This window comes from Pagrus major, chromosome 13 (assembly GCF_040436345.1).
Source record: "Pagrus major chromosome 13, Pma_NU_1.0".
Classification (NCBI taxonomy): domain Eukaryota; kingdom Metazoa; phylum Chordata; class Actinopteri; order Spariformes; family Sparidae; genus Pagrus; species Pagrus major.
Window position 1 is genome coordinate 7,426,552 of NC_133227.1, and position 21,968 is coordinate 7,448,519.

The 21,968-nt window shown below is 40.0% G+C and overlaps 1 protein-coding gene across 1 annotated transcript; it reads right to left on the bottom strand.

The window, feature by feature from the left end:
- Positions 1-179: 179 nt before the first annotated feature.
- On the bottom strand, positions 180-18,322 carry nectin1a (nectin cell adhesion molecule 1a). The gene is made up of 10 exons (XM_073479640.1): positions 18,271-18,322; positions 5,815-5,927; positions 3,942-4,200; positions 3,059-3,176; positions 2,760-2,941; positions 2,534-2,651; positions 1,842-1,993; positions 1,578-1,710; positions 1,079-1,142; positions 180-488 (listed from the first exon to the last, which is right to left on the bottom strand). The coding sequence occupies exons 1-10, from the start codon at positions 18,320-18,322 to the stop codon at positions 180-182; spliced, it is 1,500 nt and encodes a 499-aa protein (XP_073335741.1).
- Between the last annotated feature and the right edge of the window lie 3,646 nt (positions 18,323-21,968).

Sequence of the window (21,968 nt, forward strand, 5' to 3'; positions counted from 1 at the left end):
ACTGGACTTCAAGTCCAAAAACAAGAGCTGCATTGTCCTTTGACTTCCAGAGCCATCCACAACGGTGCAGACAGTGCGGAGACACTGCCTGATAGTCCACGGTTTAACAACAACCTCCTCTTGGGAAAGTCTTGGGTTCAAAGTGGGATCTGAGCTCACTGGAGAGTTTGTAACAAGGTTCAGACGTACTGCTCTTTGGGAAAAGTGTACGCCGCCACTCCTGGGGGAGGAGAAGACAGGCCCTGCACCGAGGGGTATTTAAAGATGGCCGTGGTGTGTGAAGGAGGAGAGAAGGTGTTTTTTGACGTGGTGGTGGTGCTGCTGCCGCTGGTTGGTTGTGAGGAGGGGTAGGGGTGTTGAGGCAGAAATGAGAGAGGAGGGTTGATGGGAGGGGAGTAGGGTTCTGGGTAGTCCTCCTTGTTGCAGGCCAGTCTGTAGCTCACATAGTCCGCCGTGTTTGGAAGCTCTTCATAAAACCGCCCTGAATGCTGTGGAGAAATGAGAGACATATATCAAAGACTGGTATGCACAAGATACAAAATACAACCATGTATGAATGAACTTAAAGGTATCCCGTGAGTTTTTTATGAGGGGGTCCTTGTGCACAGCCATGAGGATGCACATTATTCCACCGATCAACAGGTGGCAGTAACGTGCCGAGAAATGCAGCATTGCATCAAAAAGAATGAGAAGAAGACGGCTATAAGGAAATACATTTTTTGACCTCGGAGATAAAAAAAAACATTCAAAATTCTATGATTTCAGCTTCTGAAATGTGAATATTTTCTGGTTTCTTTTACTCCTCTATGACAGTAAACTAAATATGTTTATGTTGTGGACAAAACTCAAGAAGAAGAACTCTGAACACGCCCCTGACTAAACGTTCCTTAAGCATTTCCTCTTAAGAGCTATTCAAAGCTGCAAAGAACTGTTAGCAAGCAACATAGAGAACTGACCTGAATGAACTGAGACCATCAGCCCTGCAAACTGTGTTTTTCTATTCCAAAGAAATAACCACTAAATCTGAGGAAAAACTCTTTGAACGTGTGATATGTAGTACAAACACGACATATGTTACCTGGATATCATCTCCTGGTCTTTTCCTTATGGGCTGGGACAGTTTTCTGGACGGAGAGTCACTTCTGATCAAAGAGAATAAAAAATGGACAATGAGGATGTGGGATGAGGAGAAGAAATTCAAACTCAGAATTTTAATTTTTACAATATTAATGAGATCATAATATAAACTCAGAAATATCTGTTTTTTCTGTAACTGAATAAACAAGCTGTTCTCAGAGGAAAATAAGGTCCCCAGAACACTGTTTGAAGCTAGAAAAGGTGGCAGGGTCTGCCCCATATTTATATGGTATAAAGTAAACAGTATGAAAGTGTGTTTATTCAGTTTATTCAGTCATGAGAATGAAGAGAGTTTGTTTATTTAGTTTGTTTAGGCATAAAAAAATCAGTCAATGAAGATCTTTCTCTCAGGATTAACATTTCCTTCCCAAAACTACATAGTGCACCTTTAACAAGCATGCCAAACAAAGAGATGGAGGGATAACGGACTGTTTACGTACGAGGAGTCGTCTTTTCTGCTTCTTATTTTGAGCACCAGGACCGTGATAGTGATGCCCATGAGCACTCCAGCAGCCAGTAATAAGGCGATTACGCTGATGACATCACCTGTTGCGATCTGTGGTAGTGGCTTTTCTAGAGAGAAAACACACACACACACACACACACACACACACACACACTCTAATATCAATAACAAATTCAAACATTGCTCAACTTTGCTGTTATCCTCAAATTGAATGAGCCCAGACTCCAGGTAGACGTACCTATAATGCTGACCTCCACAGAGGCTGACCGTGTCCCGATGCTGTTGGTTGCATCACACACATAGGTGCCCTGCACGTCATATGTGACCGGCCCTTTGAAGCTAAGGACGTTGTCTCGGATCTCAGCGTTGCTCGGTATGGAGCCATTAACCCTGCAGAATAAACATAAAATGAAACTTAGAAGTCAACACAAGTTGTGAACGTTTTGTCCATGTGAATAGTTTTCATTTAAAGACACAGTGGCTTTTGTTAGTGACCTTGATTTGCACATTCCTTGTTGACTTGTTTGAGGGATCTCCACAAAAAAGAAACTTTAGTTGTATTTGTTTTTGGGGACCTGGGTTACGCCGGACGAGCTGCATGGAGCCATTTTATGTTTTGTTTTTTTATTGTTTTTTCACCCCATCTACTTAAGTTGTTTAGGAAAATGCTGCAACACTGTTTTGCTGTGAAACTCCAGAAATGTTTTGTGGACTTTGAAACATCAGCTGACTTTCCATCTGTTAATTGTTTGGTGAACTTATCCTTTAATACAATGCTGTGTTGTGCAAAGATGTATGTGTGTGTTGGGAAGGGTAGACTCTCCACATAATTCATGAACAGAAACCAGATGTTGACAGATTTTGTGACGTGAATCCTAGCGTGTCCTTGATGCATCATATGAGGTGAAACACACGCAGAGTTGCACTCACAGTCTCCACTGATACAGAGAGACGGCTGGGTTGGCATCAGCTTGGCAGCTCAGCTGGACGTTCTCTCGGTTCAGGTACCAGTTTCCATCAAACCCATCCACAGAAACATCTGGCTCATCTGGTGCACACACGGGCAAGTACAAATAACAGAAAATTAGCTTTCAATTGAGTTTGTTTACCTTATTTTACATTTATAGTTATGTACTTGCGTGTGAGACAGACTTACACTGAATATCGAGGGTGACACTGTCAGTGAAGACCTCCTCATTGTAGGAAGTGACACAGGTGAGTGTCTCCTTATGTGTATCTTTACTGGGCACCAAAATGTAGTCACTCTGAACGGTGAACGTCCCGTCTGAGTTTCTGTATTCTCGAGTGGTCACTTCTCCCGGCACCCTTGTCTCCCACCTGCTCACATCAACGAGGAATCAGTCTCACGACACAGAGATACATCGATGTAGGCTGATTTGTGGTTAAGCACATATAAAAACACACAAACACACACACACACACACACACACACACCTGATGGTACCAGGTGGTTTTCCATTAGCAGAGATGCAGGTGGCCACCGGTGTTTTCAGATTGGATGAACGAGCCACCAGCGTTGGCGTGGACAGACTCATCTGAGTTGTCGGACGAACTGAGAGAATGAAAATAAACAAAAGCACTGAGTTGATCTGGAGTTGGAATGTTTTTAAAGGCACATTATGTAATTTCAGCCATTAGGGGGCTCTCAATCAAAACAAGTAGTGTGGGATCATGGGAGCTGTTGTCTTGATTGTTAAACAACCACCATTGCTGATGAAAATCTTTCTATGTCACTCAGGCAGAAATGTTCACAGACAAAGTTTTATTCACGTTATGTTTGGTCACATTTGCATTTCTTCTTCCTCACTCTCTGACTCTCCTGGAAGCTATAGCGACAGGCAACCAAATGAAATGCACCATTACCTTCAGTGAATTTATGTATTTCTCTGGTTTGATCATTGCTGGATACATTGGGGATATGTACACAACTCAACACAATACATAACAAAGGTCTGGTCTGTTTTAGACCAAAAAATCAATGGGCACTATCTTATACGGTATTCACACCTTTGAAAATAAGTTCAACATTTTGAGGAAAAAAGTCTTTATTTGCTTGTTATGCTGAGAGTTAAATGAGAAGTTTGATGACACTTTCATGTGTGTACACTAAATATGAAGCTAGAGCCAGGAGACCGTTAGCTTAGCATAGCACACATACTGGTATAATAATATTTATTAATAATAATAATATTTCAACAACAGACCAACAGATTTTCACAGAAATTCCAATCAATAACATAAGCACAGATTTTTTAAAATCAATCTTCACTTCTGAATTATTCACAGCTGCGGCTTCACATTCACACATCTGTCTTACCGTAGACGGTGAGGTTTACAGTGTTTTCTCGGTTCCCTGCGGGGAACGTGGTGTATTCACAGATGTAGGTGGACTCGTCAGACAGGCGGAGGGAGGAGAAGGTGATGGTAGTGTCTTCAAGAGTCGGAGTCCGTCGCCTCACCGCTGCATTCTTGAAGGTGACACGGTCCCTGTAGGGCGGGGCCACGGACACACCAAGGGAGGGATTGGCGATCGCCACGTTCTGCTTTGTGCCATTCACCAGTTTCTGCCATGTTACCTTGAGAAAGAACGATGTATCTGAGTATCTGTCATACATGAGTCATGGTTGTAGATGTCCTAAATGTGAAATTTAGCTTCTGTTGACAGAGACTGGCTGATATTTTTCTCTAATAAGGAAGTTTTGGAGATATCATGTTAACATGCTCGTAAATAACCTAGTCAGATTTCTCCCCAACCACACATTTGAACCTAAGCTTGTTTCTTTTGACTGTTTTAATGACGCCGACACATCTTCAATGTTTTAAGTTGAACTTATTAGCAAACAGTTGCTTTTTAAACATCCAGCAGTCACAAAGCGACATATATTTATTTTGGAGTTGTGTTAGTGATCACCTGGCAAACGCAGGTCCATTCACTCTCTTTTAGCTCTGTTTTTGGTCTCCACCAGCTCCTGGGGGGAAATGTCTGCCGTTTTAGCAGATAAATGCTCCACTTTTTTCAACAGCTTGTCCCTAGCTTTGCTGGGCAGGTAGTGCACAGTGAGTTTTAAGAGCTTTTCCAATTCAAACAGCTGCCTGCTGCAGCTGAAAACAACACTGTGAGAGGGGATACAGTGATTCAAAATAGGCTTGGGCGATATCCAAAAATGTTATTTAAGGATATTGTCCTGACAAAATATTGCGATAGACGATATTATCAGTGCTGATTTGCTTGACGGGTCTTGTGCTTGGTGATGGACTCTGAGGTGAGACCACAAATTTGTGATATTGCCCTGTTTAGTTTACTGCTTAGGGCAAAGATGAGGTCGCCTCATTCAACTCCCTCGCTCTGTTTCAGCTAAACAAAGAGCCGAGACTCACAATAAGGCTTAGTAAAGCCGATGAGATTTGGGTGATAATTCTCTTTGGCTTCATCACAACGAGCGACTCATGTGTCACATTTGAAAGAGTCATTGGAAACATTATCATGTATAAAACATTAACTATATCTGCTTTACATTTTAATTTTAGTTGGACTTTGGATTGTATTTAGACACATTCAGTAATTTTCCGTTCATTCCTCCTTATTTCATTGCTTATTCCATTAGAAACCCACTTCTAACAAGTAATGGGAATCTGGTTTCTCCTGCAAATATCTGCTGGTGTTCTCTTGGTTTCTCCTACTTTGTAAAAAGAGCAATAACTTTCTTTGTTTGGCCAGTTGGGGGCAGCAGAAACAAGTTCAGTATTCACTCTCTTTCATTTTTATTTTTTCATCTCTGTGTTTTGATCTCCACAGACTCCTGAGGGAAATACCTGTCTCTTTAGCTGCTAGATGCTCCACAATGTTCATCAGCTGAAACATCTGCTGTTTGGTGCTGAGCAGGTGGTGTACGGTGAGTTTTTAGAGCTTTTTTTTGCTGAAAATCGCTGTATGCTGTGGCCAAAAACTGATCCTAAAGCTCTGGAAAGCAGAGGGGAGCTGCAGATTTGGGTGATAATTCTGCTGCCCCCTCTCACGTTCACACATTGTTTTCATCATTTGATATGAAATATTTGTTATAGTTATAACCTGCTTTTAGTAGACTTGGTTCATCACAGGTTGTTTGATATCATTTAACTTGTATTTGGAAGATGTGTTTTGGGCACGAATGATATTTGCTTTTGAGATTTTTATGTGGATGACTGAATACCTGGGAGATTTTGACAGGCGGGGAGCTGTTGATGAACCGACAGCGGAGGTCCACCTTTGAGCCAACATACCCCGACTTCCCATCATCCATTTCCACAGTCTGGCCATTTATACCTGGAGGAGAAACACAAGGCATAAAAAAAGACGTTACTACATACCTTCAGCTATCCTGGGCGGGCACACACGCCCACAAATACGCACATGTTGGCAGCATCAGACTGGCATAGTCTAAGCTGTTCACAGTCAGCACAGCATGCTGAGCTTATAAGGTGAGCTGAGCTGTCAAAGGTATTTGAGCAGCGTGAGAGGTGAGCTGGGGTCAAAGGTTTTGGATTAGAGTGAGGTATAAATAAGCACGATTTGTTTGGTTACTGTTCCCACTGACTTACTGATCCCCTTTAACAAATCCACAGCAGAAACACACCCACTACCTCAGTGTACACAAGTCACGTTTGTTTCCTTGTGTTTGTCAGACAGACGGTAACACAATGGTCGTCTCAAGTACTACACTTAAGTATAAATTTACTACTTGTTCTGTGCCTTTGCTCTTACTTACTTACTTACTTACTTACTCTCTTTAACAATTATTTGACAGCTTTAGTTACAAGTTACTTTACAAGTTAAGACTTTTGAATGAAAATATATGAACATTTACAATTCAGCTGAAATGGTAAGTTAATTAAATTGCTGCTTCAAAAAAATAGAAAATAGTTTTTATAATTTTGAAGTTTGGACTAATGGCTAGAGAAAAACAAGCATTGTGAAGATGCCACGTTGGGTCCTGTGTAATTGTGACTTCATATTTCAAACAATCAATCGACTGATGGAAGTAATAATCAGCTAGGGTTGTTAAAAGTACCCAAAAGTCATACTTGAGTAAAATATAAGTAAGATATTGTGTTAAAATATTACTTTGGTCAAAGTGAAACTCACACATGCAAATAGTACTTGAGTCTTAAAGTATCTGATATTATTTTCGAGCATTAAATGTACTCAATTAAATTCATTAAGTTACTGAAAAGTAAGTAGTAACTAAAGTTATAAAATAAATGTAGTTGAGTAAAAAGTACAGTATTTGCCTCCAAAATGTACTGGAGTGGAAGAATTAAATATCAGAAAATTAAAATACACAAGTAAAGTGTATTTGTGTGTAAGTGTGTGTAAACTTTTAATTGATCTTTGAACTTTAATTTCTAGTTACTAGCCAAAGTAGCACATTTTAAAATCAATTATTTTATTGGCAATCTGATTTTAAAAAATGTATTTTAATAATCAGAAAAATGCTGATTATTTGAGCAAATAATCGGTCGACTTTAAAAGTACACTTTATAGATACAAAAAAAGAGATTTACATTTACGTGTATTTTTCACTTTCACTTTCACCAAAGTAATATTCTAACACGGTATCTTTACTTTTACTCAAGTATGATTTTAAGGTACTTTTTGCAACATTGTAATCTAATGATGTGATGTATAATAGTATAACAGTCACAGGGGACATGTTTCTGCATTAATACTTTTACTTTTAATATGTAAATACATTTCCCCGCTCATACCTACATACTTTTACTTAAAGGTGCAATATGTAACAATTTTAGTTCAAAGCATTAAAATTTAAAAAAAAATTATCAACAGAAAGTGAAGAAGGAACAGTGTTGACGTAATATCAAAAAACGTCTATGTGTTCTAGAGAAGAGATATCTACTGCAGTTAGCATGCTAACCAGCTAGCCTCTGGCCTGAAAACATCTTTCTCCCAGCACACCGAAGCTCCTGCTCTAGTGGTGGAAATACCACCACTCCCCCCTGGTCGTCCGGTTAGCTGCACAGTGAACTGAGCTAACAGGCTAACAGTAGCTACAGTCAAGGAGTTATATACAAAATACAGTTAGCAGTTAGTCTGGTGATATACTGCTCCCATGGGAGTATGAAATGAAGGAAGCCAATTCTTATGTATTGCACCTTTAAGTAAGATTTTCAAGGCAGGGCTTTTACTTGTAATGGAGTATTTTGACAGTGTGATATTAGCACTGAAGTAAAGGTCTGAATACATTTCAACCACCAGAGTGGCAGGTTCATAAAGAGTGAAACTACTCAGTGTAACATCATTGTTCTTTTATTCATGATGCAGAATACAGAACAATGATGCTACGCTAAACAAAACAGCTCGGAACAATGGCTGCTCTCATTCTCATACGCACACACACACACACACACACACACACACACACACACACACACACACACACACACAAGCTTTTCATGCTAAATACACCTGATTGTACCTCAGTCAGTATCTATCAGCCATCTTTGATTAAAATATCAAATGACTTAACATCAAAATGTATTCATCATTGCAAACTTTTATGAATCAATCCTTTTATGTTTTACTGGTAATCCATTTAAAGTCCTTTCTTCCTCTCACCGTGGCAGAAGTTCAATAGCCTAAGTGCTGAAGAGATGGAAATGCACTCAAACATGCCATCCACTGCCAAATATCACTTTTAATGATGCTTTTCCACAGGACTTTAACCTGAAACCTGGTAAATACTCACTCATAATGCCAAAATAAAAGCTTTTTGCAGCATTCAATCGACTTTACACATTAGCCTCACAAACAAAATGCAGCTTCCTCTTTAACTAAAATTGTCAGGTCACACAAAAGAGCTTCTTATTAGTTGCAAATATAGAGTTATATGTGAGTGACGGAGAACCAAACCTTTCTAATTAAATGTCATTTTGACAACAGCCATATCTGAAACTACTAAAGTCATCATCAGCTGGTTATTTTTAACTCTTTCAAACACTAAAGGCCACAAACCAGACAAAAATGGACATTTGTTTAATATGAATACAATGCTGAATTGCAGTGTGACTGTAACCCATGCATACCCAGGGGTGATTTCCATCTATTTCCATCATATTGTATTGTTTTTTTAAAAATACGTGTAATGAGGTGACATAGTTTATGGTTCATCATTTTGTCCAATATTTCCACGTTATTAATGGAGAAATATTGATCGGTCCATCTGTGTTCTGGGTTAGTCTCCATCACAGCGGCAACAAATCAAAAAACACCCCGGGCTGACAGCGCTGACTCCATGAAGTAATGCTTTGACCCATAAACAGTGTTTGAGCGTCCGAAAATGTCTGTCACAGCTGTGTAAGAGCTTCCCCAAGCAAACATGTGGTTTCCTGCAAGGTTACGATAACAACACTGGACAATAGCTTCCTGTTGTGCCATTTGAAAAGGTCTGACAAACTGTTTGAGGGCAGGATATGAGATAAATATTGCAATGTATTGTGATATGTCTCACACTGATGTTTCACTTAAAATGAACTTAAAACAAAACATCAGACTCTGACAGGAGAGACCGCAGATCACTTCCTGTTTCAACATTGGTTTCTTGAAACATTTCATTTTAACCCACACCATCCCCCCCTAACACTAACCAGCTCATTCTGTGCCTAAACTGAACCAAACCTTTAAGGGGAACAGGCGGTTTACTGAACTGTCAAAGGTCGCCAGGAGGGAAGAGCAATGCGTGGAATAAAAAATACTGCATACATGTTTTAACCTCTCTATCTTCAGCCCCACAATGATATAGAAGTGAAAATGCTGATTGATGATGATTTTTTTTTTTTTTTTTTTACCAGATTTTGCTTTTTTCAATGCAATTTTTCAGACCAGAAAACTTTTCTTTTTTCAACAAATAATATTAATGATAGAGGTATCTGATTTATTTTTAAAAAGAGGCTTATATGTTTCGTTCTGGGGGCAATTACAAACGATGATATTTTTAACCCACGTTTAACCAGGTATCTATATCTATCTAGACTATCCATAAGAACTGTCTGTACATCCTATAGCTGCTCTACTGATAGGCTTAGACAAAGCTTAATGTGTGGTGTGCCCACGGGGGTCAATGCCGGGTCCAATCCTCTTTTTTGTGTAGCTGTTATCCCTGGATCACATTGTTACCTGTTAGGTTTATGTCCATTGGATTGTCTATTTGTTGGTTGGCTGGTTTGTACGAAATGTTCGAATGGTCTCCACAAAACTTGGATGGAGGATGGGTCTCAGCTCAGAACTGACCCCACTAACTTTTGGTGTGGATCCAGATAAAGGGACGGATTCAGGAATTATTTTCCCACTGTCTTTAACATTGTTAGATAGTTCTGTTCTCTGACATTTTGAGAGCCGTCTGAGTGCCATTTTAGTTTCTCCATATCTTTTATCATTGTTTTGCTGGCAATACATCTCTTGTTTAATCCCAGTGATTCTTTAAGAGAGACGCGATACATAAAGTCTTTAGTTCAATTACAGAATGAACTTAATACTGTTACTGTATGCAGAATTACCCAAACTTGATTAGTCCCCTCACTCAAAATGATAAAAAACTTGCCATAGCATTATTTATTTTGAACATGATGTGACACCATTGCTTAATTCCAGCTACTTTTAAGCAAATTAACATTAAAAGACTAAAATCTTTCAACCTAGAGCTTTGAAAAGAGCCATCCATGCTGTAGCCACATCACAGCTTGACTGCAGTAACACCTGGTTCACCTGCCGGTCGACTCCAGCAGAGCTCTGCAGCGAGACCTCTAACAGAAACAAGACATATATCTTCTTTTAAAGTGATTATTTATGATTTAGTCTTGACTTATGAGGCTTTAAATTTTAATTTTAACTGATTAAACTGGAGTGCGTCAGAGAAAGACGGAGAAGACGTCTGCTAAAAAGTTGGAAAATTAAACAACAGACCAACATTAGAGATACAACAGTTATATTTTCTATAACTTTGAGCTCAATCAAATTCATTTAGATTCTGATCTGTAGAGCTGATCGGGAGGGTGGGAGGAGTCTTCTGTGAGAATCTGATGTGAGAAGCCGAATAAAGGTCAACCACGGGCTTAGCCTGTCCGAGAACCGAAGGCCAAACAGTTCTCAAATACAGTGAAGAATCAAGGTCTCTGCAAATTCTCAAATCTCTCTAAGCACTGAGCAAGCAGATGTATTCATACGCTCATCCCATGAATCAGACCAAGACTGACCAAAATTTGAAAGAATATGTTGATGTTTTGATCCTCACTCAAACTCACAAAAATTCAAATTCAACTGATGGCAGACTGAATCTTGAGATTGATTTTAGTTGATTTATGAGACACAGAGAAAAGACACAGCCTGTTAGTGTTGATGAAGGTCCTCAGTCATCCAGGTCATGGTAATTCTAAATGTTGTATCGGAGGCAACTGGACGTGTTTCAGTTTCTGAAGAAGCCTCTTGGATGAGAGGTGAAACGTCTTCAAGAAACTGAAACACATCGAGTAACAGCAGCCTGTTGGTGTTTACCATAACCTGAAAGACCGGACAACGAAGCCTCGATCAAATTATGATGATGAGAGAGTGCAGTAATTCCCTACTTTAATAGATTTGTTTGGTCTTGCCTTTTCATATGAATATACAGAAAAGCAATTTAATATGTATATGGTACATTCGTGCATGTCCTATGCACGCAAACATGCACAGAACAGCTTGGAAATACAGATGGATCTGCCCCGGCTGACATCAATCATCAACTAAGACCTGAGCCATATGTGTGTTTTGTTATATTATTGAGTTTAATAGATTTGTATTGGAGCAGGAGTTCAGTGTGCCTCACACGCCCACTTTCATAAACCATTGTGTGTGTGTGTGTGTGTGTGTGTGTGTGTGTGTGTGTGTGTGTGTGTGTGTCTGTGGGGGGGTCATTGGGAGGGAAGAAGGCCAGCAGTGGGAGCAGATTACAGCATTTAGGATATTGCATCCGCATCAGATCATTCATGGTCCATTTGCTGTTCTATGTATGGGCAGCTCGCAATTACAGCCTGTTTTTGCTGAAATATTGTGGATTCAGACAGAATGTGTGTGAATGGCTTTTTTAAACCTCCATACCTATAAGAACAGATTATAGTAAAAACGTTTTCATCTGTATTAAAGGTCATATTGATAACATTATTATGTCGACAAATCATTTTTAAAAATTAATACTGCTTGTAGGAAGTTGCAGAAAAAAATGTCCTTTCCTTCCAAACATTCTTATGATTGTGAAGTAATGATTTTAGACTAAAAGAATAGTTTTGTTTATCTCTGTGTAAGGTTCCTTATGGTTGTTTCCAGCTTCTAACAAGACATGTCATGTGATTCATGTTACACTGTGAATATAACTAAGCGAGGATGTTCACTCATCTGTGGCCTCTTTCTTACAATTTCTCCAGAATCTAATATTAAGACAAAGTATAAGTCAAAGTCTTTTAATGAAATGCATCGTGTCTGTGCACAATCATCTCAATCATCCAGATAGTAAAACGTCAAATTAGATGTAAAACACTTTTAATGTTATGCCTTTCGTCATTTACCCAAACAGCTTCTTATGATTATATTACACGACTTAAAGAGGTCTAGAGGTCTCCTAATTAAAACTAAACAAGAGACATCAGTAGCATGGGATCATGAGAACTGCTGTTTTCGTTGTTAAACAACCACCACTGCTGATGAAATCTATCAACATGACTCACGCAAAAATGTTCACAGATGTAGTAATGTTTTAAAATTTTTATAAACATAATGTTTAATCACGTTATAGTCTGAACAAATCATCTGAACAAAAATGTTGCCAGTAAATGCAGCCTTAGCAGCATATTTCTTCAAAATCATATGAGTCAGCATGCATCTGTAAGAACAACTGGTAGAAGATGAGATCACAGCAGCAGAACTGAAGAGGCTGTCTGGATGCTAAGTGAAACATCTGTAGCTCTACAAAAGGATGTTCACTGGGTACTTGAAACTTGATTTCCACATAAATAACACTTTCATTTTTAAAACAGCAACAGACAGTTCAGTTGAACGTCAAACTGTCAAGAGTTTGTTCATGATATTGTTCAGCATGCATTAACTATCTGTCAGAGGATCGTTTACTGTAACTCTAATGGATGAAATGTATGATGACATCAGTTAAAGGAATAGTTTGGGGAATATGCTGTCTGAACGATAAATATAAAGCTACAGCTAGCAGTGGTTAGCTTAGCTTAGCACAAAGACTGGAAACAGGAAGCCTGACTCTGTCCAGTGTTGACTAAATCTGCATACCAGCACTTCTAAAGCTCACTAATAATCATGTGATATAATTGTAAAAGTGAGTTTTTTCTATTCATAGTTAATATGTGAAGTCTTGTTCTAATTTTCTACCAGTTTTGCTTTAAATTGGGGAGATTAAATACCTTTCGCTTGTGTCTGACTCTTTAAACACTCCTCCTCCCCACGTTGCCACCTGAGGCCGATTACTCTCACCTAAACCATCACAATTATATACCATCCCAACCAAGTCATTATCTACTCACCCCCATGCTGATGGAAAGTCAGGTGAAAAAACAACCTCCAAAAAAACATTTAATGGCTCCATACAGCTCATCCAATGTAATACAAGTCTCTGGAAGCCCCGAGATCCCAACTGGAATTGAAAAGAGGCAGTTGAGCTCCTGCACCCACTTCAGATGGGGTGCATGCTAATGCTTTTAGCTGAGCAGCTACAGTGAAGATTTCAGCTTTTAAAAAAGGTGTAAAGAATGTTTTTTCTTTTTTAATCAAATTTGTTAGTTGCTTTATTACATTTTAAAACCCCATCCCATCCCACCCCATTAAGTCCCCATCTACTTCTACTTGCTGTTTAGTAGAATGCTGCAACGCTGTTTTGCTGTGAAGCTTCAGAAATGTTTTGTGGACTACCAACTTCACCTTAACTTCAGTCGACATGGGGGTGAGTAGATAATGACAGAATTTCCATTTTTGGATGAACTGTTCCTTTAAACCTCAAACAGCCCTTTGAAGTTAAGAGGATTGGCCACAATGTCCTCACTCACCAAAAATGTTTTGCTGGTAAAAAACTTTTTCTGGTCCTCACTAGTACAAAGAGACGCACACACACGCATCTCCGAGCTCTGTGGCTGAGCTGATTAGGGGCTTTAGGGGGGTGAGGAAAAGACAGAGTGCCTACCTCCCTGCTACAAACACACACACTTTCACATTGCGTTGGCTCCACATCTTTCCCACCATGTGTCCATTCACATTCTTCTATTGTTCAAACTATGGGAAATGACCTAACCAGTCCACATGACAATGATCCATAAACAGCAGCAGTACGCAGGCAAGAGACGACCATGGGAATGTTACAAAAACAATAGCAATATTGTTTCACACTTGAATGTGCAAAAAGAACAGAAAGAGCATCGCAGTGTGGTGCTGGGCTTTTTGTTTATATCCTGAGTGGATATCCTCCTTCTTTCTGCCTCATACTCATTATGTGACAAGCCATTTTTTTTTACTTCTCCCGTGTGTGTTCAACAGAGAGATGGTGGAAGGTTTGGCTGTAATCCAGAAAAGAGATGGGAGAGTTTACTTAAAGCATCATTATTTCCTTATACTATCAAATCCTTTTTGATAAAGAGTTTACAGACTTTTTTGGTCATAGGCTGAAAAAAATAGAAATGATCATTTTCTTTAATGTAACCTTCATTTAAGCAGGGACGCCTTTTGAATCCACTGTAATACAATCAAGTAAAAGCTTTCATCCTCGTAACAACCTTCTTCAAATGGCACCTTATAATATATAAACGGCTGTGTAACAGCTAGCTAGTGGCTCTGTGAGGCTATACGAGCTTTTAGCTAAATGCTCATGTTGGCATATTAACATGCCTATAATGACAATGCCAGCACGCTGTTGGCTGCCATGTTCAGCAGGTATAACCAAGCCCCCAGGAAGAGCACCGGGCCTTGAGGACAACTTTCGTGGTGCCATAACTGTGTATTTACAATGCACATGATGCACTGGGACTTAAACTACACTTACATTGTGAAAGAAGCAGCTGTAAAATGGTGGATACATTTTTTAAGCATCACAACCCCCCCTGAAATGACTTGTTTCACTATCTTAATTTGAGCCGTTCGGTCCAATAAAATTTTAAAAGTCTAGAAGAGCCACAAGATTAAATCACTTTATCATAAGCTAGCTGACTCGGTTGGCAAAATTCTCTAGTGCGCACCCTCTGTGGGCCCCACAACAGAGAGGATCCAGGTAATTTTATACCCGGGAAGTTTCGCTTTAATGCTTTCATGCGCCACTGAGCAGCTTTTATAGAAATGAATCAGGGTCCACCTTCACAGCTGTATCCAGGTTTTAGTGTAATGTCCTAGGGTATAAGGATGACCATTTCCACTATCTTAGATTAGTGTGTTAGCATGCTAGCATTAGCACAGGAAGGACATTGCCAGTTATAGAGCCATGCTGCTAATGTGGCTAAAAATAATCAAAACTGAGACATCATGATTAAAAATATCCCATAATCAGCACCTATAAATTAATATTTAATTGGGCAGAATTAAGTTGTTCTTTTTTTTATTTAGTATTTTTATAATCAAACAAGAAAACCTAAATCTGAAACACATGAGAGGTTCAAAAAAGAGATGTGAACCAAAAGCAGGGTAAGTATTTAAAAATGAAATGTCTGTTCCGTGGCAAATCATAACACATTTTAATTTAGTCCCCTTTAGACTTCCATAAAAAGTCCAAACATGTATTTATACAGTCCCTGCTTGGCCACATTTTTATAGAAAATTGGAAAAGAAAGCAGAGAGAAGATCAAAGAGCTGTTCTGTCATATTGGCACCGAGTCAGTATTTCAGGTATTTATAAGCGTGTGTCTAATACTAAAAACATGAGGCTGACATCATTATGTGCAGTGGTGCTGCTAAGAAAGATCATCACATTGAACTGCAACGTCTCAAGGCTGAACAAACTATCCACCTTCAGCCTCGCTCACTTAGCTACCAGAAGGCCACAGATACTAAAAAAACTAATGCGACAGATGAGAAAATGAAGCACAGAGAGAGGGAGAGAAAGAGGAGTGGACAGATTAACTGTTTAATCTTTAGGCCATCAAATCTGTGATTGATCGGGGATTACACACTGTGTTTGTGTCTTTGGCCTTGTGACTTACAATGTCGGGGAACCACAGTTAAGACCAACTGACACACACGCACAAAAAACACACACAATGCTCAAACTAAAACCTGGCAGCTTAACTACATGTTGCCTGAAAGTGACAGAGGTTTGTGATACGATTATATACCCGACTAGGCTGTTATTTCACATGAATCACTCTGAATCAGAAGATTGTACTGCGTGACAGCAAAGAACAACTTTACCAACAATAGAAACTGACTTTTTGACCTCCACTTTGCCAAATTATGTGCGCTCCATTCCGTTTTCGCCTGATTGAAATGGAGAAAAAACTACACCTCTTCTCATTTTCCCACTGAATCGATTATAATCTCTCATTGTTTCTGATTGAGATCTGTGCGCACACACTCGGGTACAAGTGTGCGTGTTTGTGTGGGTGTGTAATCTCTGTTGCACTGCAGGAACGTGGAGTGTGCACTTGGCTGGTGTTCAGCGGGCAGCTCACAGGATTATGACTGTTGCTGCTGCATCTGTGTTTTGGGGACATGAGAGGAGAACGAAAAACCCCAAGAGAAAGAGGGAGAGGAAATGAAGAGAAATAAAGAAAGTGTCCGTGGAGGAAGATCAACGGACTGAGAGAATAAAACAAATGCTTCCGGGGGGCTGACTCTGAAGAAGTAGGTGCAGAGAGAGGAACAAAACAAAAGAGGGAGAGGACAGAAGGGCTGTGTGTTTGTGCTGGATTATTTCTGTGGGGTCGCGTCTGTGTGTTCCAGCTGTGGACTGTGGATTATGCAAAAAATCAAGAGAACACCGGCCTGTCTGTCAGTCTCAGTCAGCCTTTTCAGTGTCTTTTGGCAGTGGCGGATTGCAAACTTTTATCTATGTGAAGTGGGAAAAAAAAGACATCAGTGGCTTCCAGTGACAGCACTGCTGGGGCAGACCGGCAGAGGCTGACAGACCTGCGGAGGCTGTCTGAGTCTACACCAGCCAGGAGAAGACAGATACACTGCAACAACAGGCAGCAGACTGGGACTTGGCAACGATCATGTTATTGCACCCTTCCTGCTCCCTGTGCAGCTCTAATCCACTGGTCTGTCCTTCAACATGACAATCCTACACACATGGCACGGCCTCACACTCAGCAATAACACATAAGCACATGTATGTAGACCAGCAAATTAATGCTCAACATCCACGGGGGGTTTATCACTCACCGAGTGAAAAAAGCAATCACAGCAGATGTCACAGCAGCTCAACACATCCATATGTTGCCACAATCGCTTTTGTCATTACGTAGTATGTACACCACTGACACCCCACCCCCCTTTTTATTACCAGACATGAAGCTGATGCCAACTGCACGTATGGTCTCAGCTTAGTGTGATCACACAGCTGCACCTGTTACAATGAGGCAAGAGTTAGGCCATTCATTCAAACACACACACACACACACACACAATCCCCCCCACACACACAAGACTGTAAGATGTGGGGATGCCATCTGCAAGAGGCAGCCACATCTTAGTGTGATTACACCAATGCACCTGCTGAAAACAGGCGAGTTTCACACTCGGAATTAAATCGTCTGATTTGATTTGAGTTCTGCTCTGATGAGAAGTAAAGTCGTGTAGTTTCAGAGATTGAATCATTTGGATATGAAGATGAGAGGAGTTTGATGCTCTAAGCTGCACTGAATAGGAAAAACTGGCATTGATGTCTAATATGCTTTCCACATCTGTAAATGCGCAAGGGTCAGTGTGACGTAAATTTCGCTTAAACATGTAAGAATTGGCCACCAGTCAAATTCAAACTCAAAACAAATTAGGGGCAACAAACCACCAGAGTAACCGCTAACTGCTGCTAACTGTAGCTCAGTTAACCGTGCAGCTAATGCTTCATAGAAAAGCCAGACTGAAATATTGGTCAGCCGATATAATGATGGCGTTAATAATGACGATATAAAAATGTGTGGATATCAGCCGATATATATCAATATCGTCATCGGACCCAAATATCAATAAAAACTCTTGGGTTGCCAGGTTGTGAAAAAAATCTTACAAATATACTAATATCACAACCTGGCAACTTGAAAGTTTTTCTTAGTAATGGTTTATAACAGAATGAATAAAAATGATAATTAATTAGGGTGATTTGTAAGTCTTTAAATGAACACTTATATGACACTAAAATGTAGAAATGTAGAAAAAAACATCCCTCTGTGTATAATAAGTGTATAATACAAAACCATTTATGTCTGACTGAGTTTAGGTCAGTTTAGTCTGTACACTTCATGCCTACAATATTGTTCTTTTTGCACAGTCTAACCAGTCTCCTCCTTTGTGATTGGTATAGATTTTACACAGAGAAATCAATCATGTCTTTCTTCTGGACCCATATCACCAGTGTCTCATCATCACGACTATTAAACAGGTGCTAAAATAAAGCAGAGCAGCCTACCTGGAATGAGACAAGTTGTTATCAGGAATATCCAAAATCCAGTGTTGTCCATGCCCAGACCTCCGGTGCCAGCTTCTCGCTGTGGTTAAATTCCCCGTGTGGACTTGTTCTATGGCTCCTGCCTCCCACACTGAACGCACGGCAGCAGGTTGAGCGTCAGGTCTGTGCGTCAGGGTCCAGTCAGGTCTCCATGTGTGCCGCACACCGAGCACGCACGCCTCCTCGCCCTGAAAAGATTTCTCAAACTTGTCCCCGCAGCCTGTTTCACTTTTCTCACTCCCACTGCGAAGCCGACCTCAGTCTGAGCTGTAGCGGAGCTGCAGCAGTCTCTGTCCGGCTGAGGCTTGACGGGGATAAAGCAGCTTAACGCGTGGGCAGATTATTTCCGAGATAGCCTACCCCCAGTCCCGACCGACAGCTCTCTGACAGTGTGTGAGGGCTGAGCTGAGCACAGTGCCCTGGGTGCACAGTTAGAAAAAAAAAAAAAAAAAAGGTGCAGTCAGGCTATTTTAAATGAGCAGACTCAATAGACGCAATTAGGGGCCCCAGACAGGGGCGTAGCTACAGGAATCAGCTCCCATGATGATAATATTTTTATGTAGAAAAATCATAAAAAAAATAAAATAAACATCTACGGAGCTTGTAGAAAGGTGCAGAAAAAAACGTATCTCGTTCCGTGTCATGGGGCCCGTAGAGCGTAACTTCCGGTTAAGTGTCCGGCTAACTTGAATGAAATGATTTAATCTTGCGTCTCTTCTAGACTTTCCCAATTTTATTGGACCGAATGTCTCAAATTATGATCGTCAAACAAGTCATTTCACGAAGGTTGTGTATCCACTGAATTACACTTCTTTCACAATGTTAGCTGATGGGAAAAAGTCTTTGTCTTTGTCTTAGTCTATCACATGATGTTGTAATTACACGGTTTGGCCACTACAAAAGTTGGCTTCAAAGCCCAGCGCTCATTCTGGGGGCTTGGTTCTAGCTTGTAACAAGGTTCGTCAGCCAGTAGTATAACACCGTTGGTATCAACTGTATTGGTAGATGCCAGTTTACGGAAAAAACATCGCAGGGTACTGCAGTGTACACCCCGCCTAGCAAAGCATTTTTAAACTTCCATTTCCTTTGGCTCAAAGTCAATGGGATTATCGAATGGGTTTGAGATATGTTCACATTTTGTTCTATGACATAATATACACCAGTGAATACCCTACACATGAATTAAAAAGTGTTTACATATGTCTTAAAATGGTGGCTGCTAACAAGTGGCTGAATGTGACCACAGAGGTTGTCGAGGACATTACATTACACTAGTCCATCTTTACAGGCAAACTATTCTAACTCAGACTTTTCAACTTGTAGATTGTAGATTGATCAATTTAACGACATGTTCATTAATTTGTAAGGGAATAATTTAGGTTCAGGTTAATTCAGGTGACTGGGTACAATTTGATGCTGATCCTAATAAAAATCCAGATCTGTCGGATTTAAATATGTTTTCATAGAGAGTTGTGTCAGATGCTATATGATGGACTAATCTGCTGATTATTTTCTCCACTGATCGATTTTCTGATTGGTTTGTAAAAATGAGTCCAAACTGACACCTTCACAAAGCTTGTTTTGTCAAATCACAGTCCAAACATCACCATTATTTGAAAAAGGCCTTCATTAAAATTATTACAATAACTCAAAGGAAAAGCAGCAAACCTTCACATTTGGGATGTTGGAACCATGAAATGTTTTTACATGAAAACTCACACAATTATTAAAAAACAATTCATCAATTCTTGATTAATCTACTAATCGTTTCAGTTGGACTTACTGTACAGAAACTGTGTAATTAATAATAAAACATACATGCAAGACAAGACTAATGGCACGAAGGTGATTATGCTAACAATCAACACAAAACTAACAATCTCAAATTATGTGCATATTATGACACCTTCCAGACTTTGCAGATAATAAACAAAATTAAACCTGTAGCCCTTTATGGCCTAATGGGTGAAATATGTTGAAATATCCACCACGGTTGCATCCAAACATACATGTTTGTCAGACAGTTAAGTGTAGATAAAAGTTTGATGTTCACACACTGAAAACTACTGGAGAAAAGATGTGTTTTGCAAAACAAGGAGAGAAGTTCAGTAGAGGCATCCACTGTAGGCGGGCGAGAAATGACAGAAACTGAAACTGGAAAATTGTGTGACACACTGGGAGAAGGAAGAAAGAGTCTGATGCTGTCAGAATGTGCCTGAAGATGAGAGAGAAAAGAAGATGTAGGAGGCATCATGTCACATCTGATAAGCTTCAAAGAAAAGTTCACCCAGAAATGAAAATACAGTCATTATATACTCATTTCCATGCCGATGGAAAGTCAGGTGAAGTTTCGTAGTCCACAAAACATTTCTGGAGTTTCACATTCTCCTAAACAACTGAAGTAGATGGGGACTTGGGGACTGTGTAAAACTTGTCTGGCACAATCCTAGATTGATTTGAAAAGACTTTATTTGCACCCTCGATGCACATTTAAGCTCTTTGTACCCACTTCAGAGGCTTTAAGCTCAGCAGCTACAGTGAAGGTTTCGTCTCACAAAATGGTGTAAATAAAGTCTTTTCAAATCATTTGAGGATCTCGGGGCTTCAGGTGGACGAGCTGTATGGAGCAATTTTACTTTTTTTTTTCAACAAGTCCCCATCTACTTCAGTTGTTTAGGAGAATGCTGCCACACTGTTTTGCTGTGAAGCTCCAGAAATATTTTGTGGACCACGAAACTTTAACTTCCCACTGGCATGAGGGTGAATAGATAATGACAGAATTTCTAATGCAAAAGTTGCATGTACATGTTCAGTCGAACAAATGCAGCGAAAGTACGCTCTGGGGTGCCCATCCAGCGGAGAAAACGTGATAAAGTGTCCTCAAGGTTGTCCTTCCAGTGGAGTGGAAAAAACGTGATAAATCGTCCTCTGGGATGCCTGTCCAGCGGAGAAAACATGATAAAGTGTCCTCTAGGGTGTCCTTCCAGCGAAGAAAACGTGACAAAGTGTCCTCTAGGGTGTCTTCCAGTGGAGAAAACGTGACAAAGTGTCCTCTAGGGTGTCCTTCCAGTGGAGAAAATGTGATAAAGTGTCCTCTAGGGTGTCTTCCAGTGGAGAAAACATGATAAAGCGTCCTCTAGGGTGACCTTCCAGTGGAGAAAACATGATAAAGTGTCCTCTAGGGTGTCCTTCCAGCGGAGAAAATGTGAAGTGTCCTCTATGGTGTCCTGTGGGTAAAACATTGTGAAGTGCAAGCCGGTGCCCTTTAATTTTTTTTTTTTTTTTGTCCCTGGCCCTTAAACATCCTGAGTCCACCGCTGCAAGAAATGCTGGTGTGCCTCAGTTTGGGGATCCTACTAGTTCAGAATTGTTAAAGAGGAACCATTAATGCCAACAGGAAGCAGGAACCATTAAGGCCTTACTTGACCTGATGGAGGCCTTAATGGTTCCTCCTTCCTGTTGGAAATCTTATTATGATTCAATAGCATGATGAAATGGTTGTAATGTTACTGGAGGATCGGGAGAAGCGGTGTTATTTTAGGAAGCGACACAAGATTTCTTATATCAATAATTAACATTTTTGTAATTAATAATTTAGCTATATTTTGTTTGCCCCACATTTTCAAGAAGAATGGAATAGCCCTTTTTTCAACCTTCTT

Bases quoted from the DNA above. Each gene is read 5' to 3' on its own strand.
- nectin1a (XM_073479640.1), bottom strand. From the start codon at position 18,322: ATGGACAACACTGGATTTTGGATATTCCTGATAACAACTTGTCTCATT. The intron at 4,201-5,814 runs GTATTCAGTCAT...TTCTTTCTCAAG, and splicing joins CGCCTGTCAAAATCTCCCAG to GTAACATGGCAGAAACTGGT. The intron at 1,711-1,841 runs GTACGTCTACCT...TTTTCTCTCTAG, and splicing joins TGTGGAGGTCAGCATTATAG to AAAAGCCACTACCACAGATC.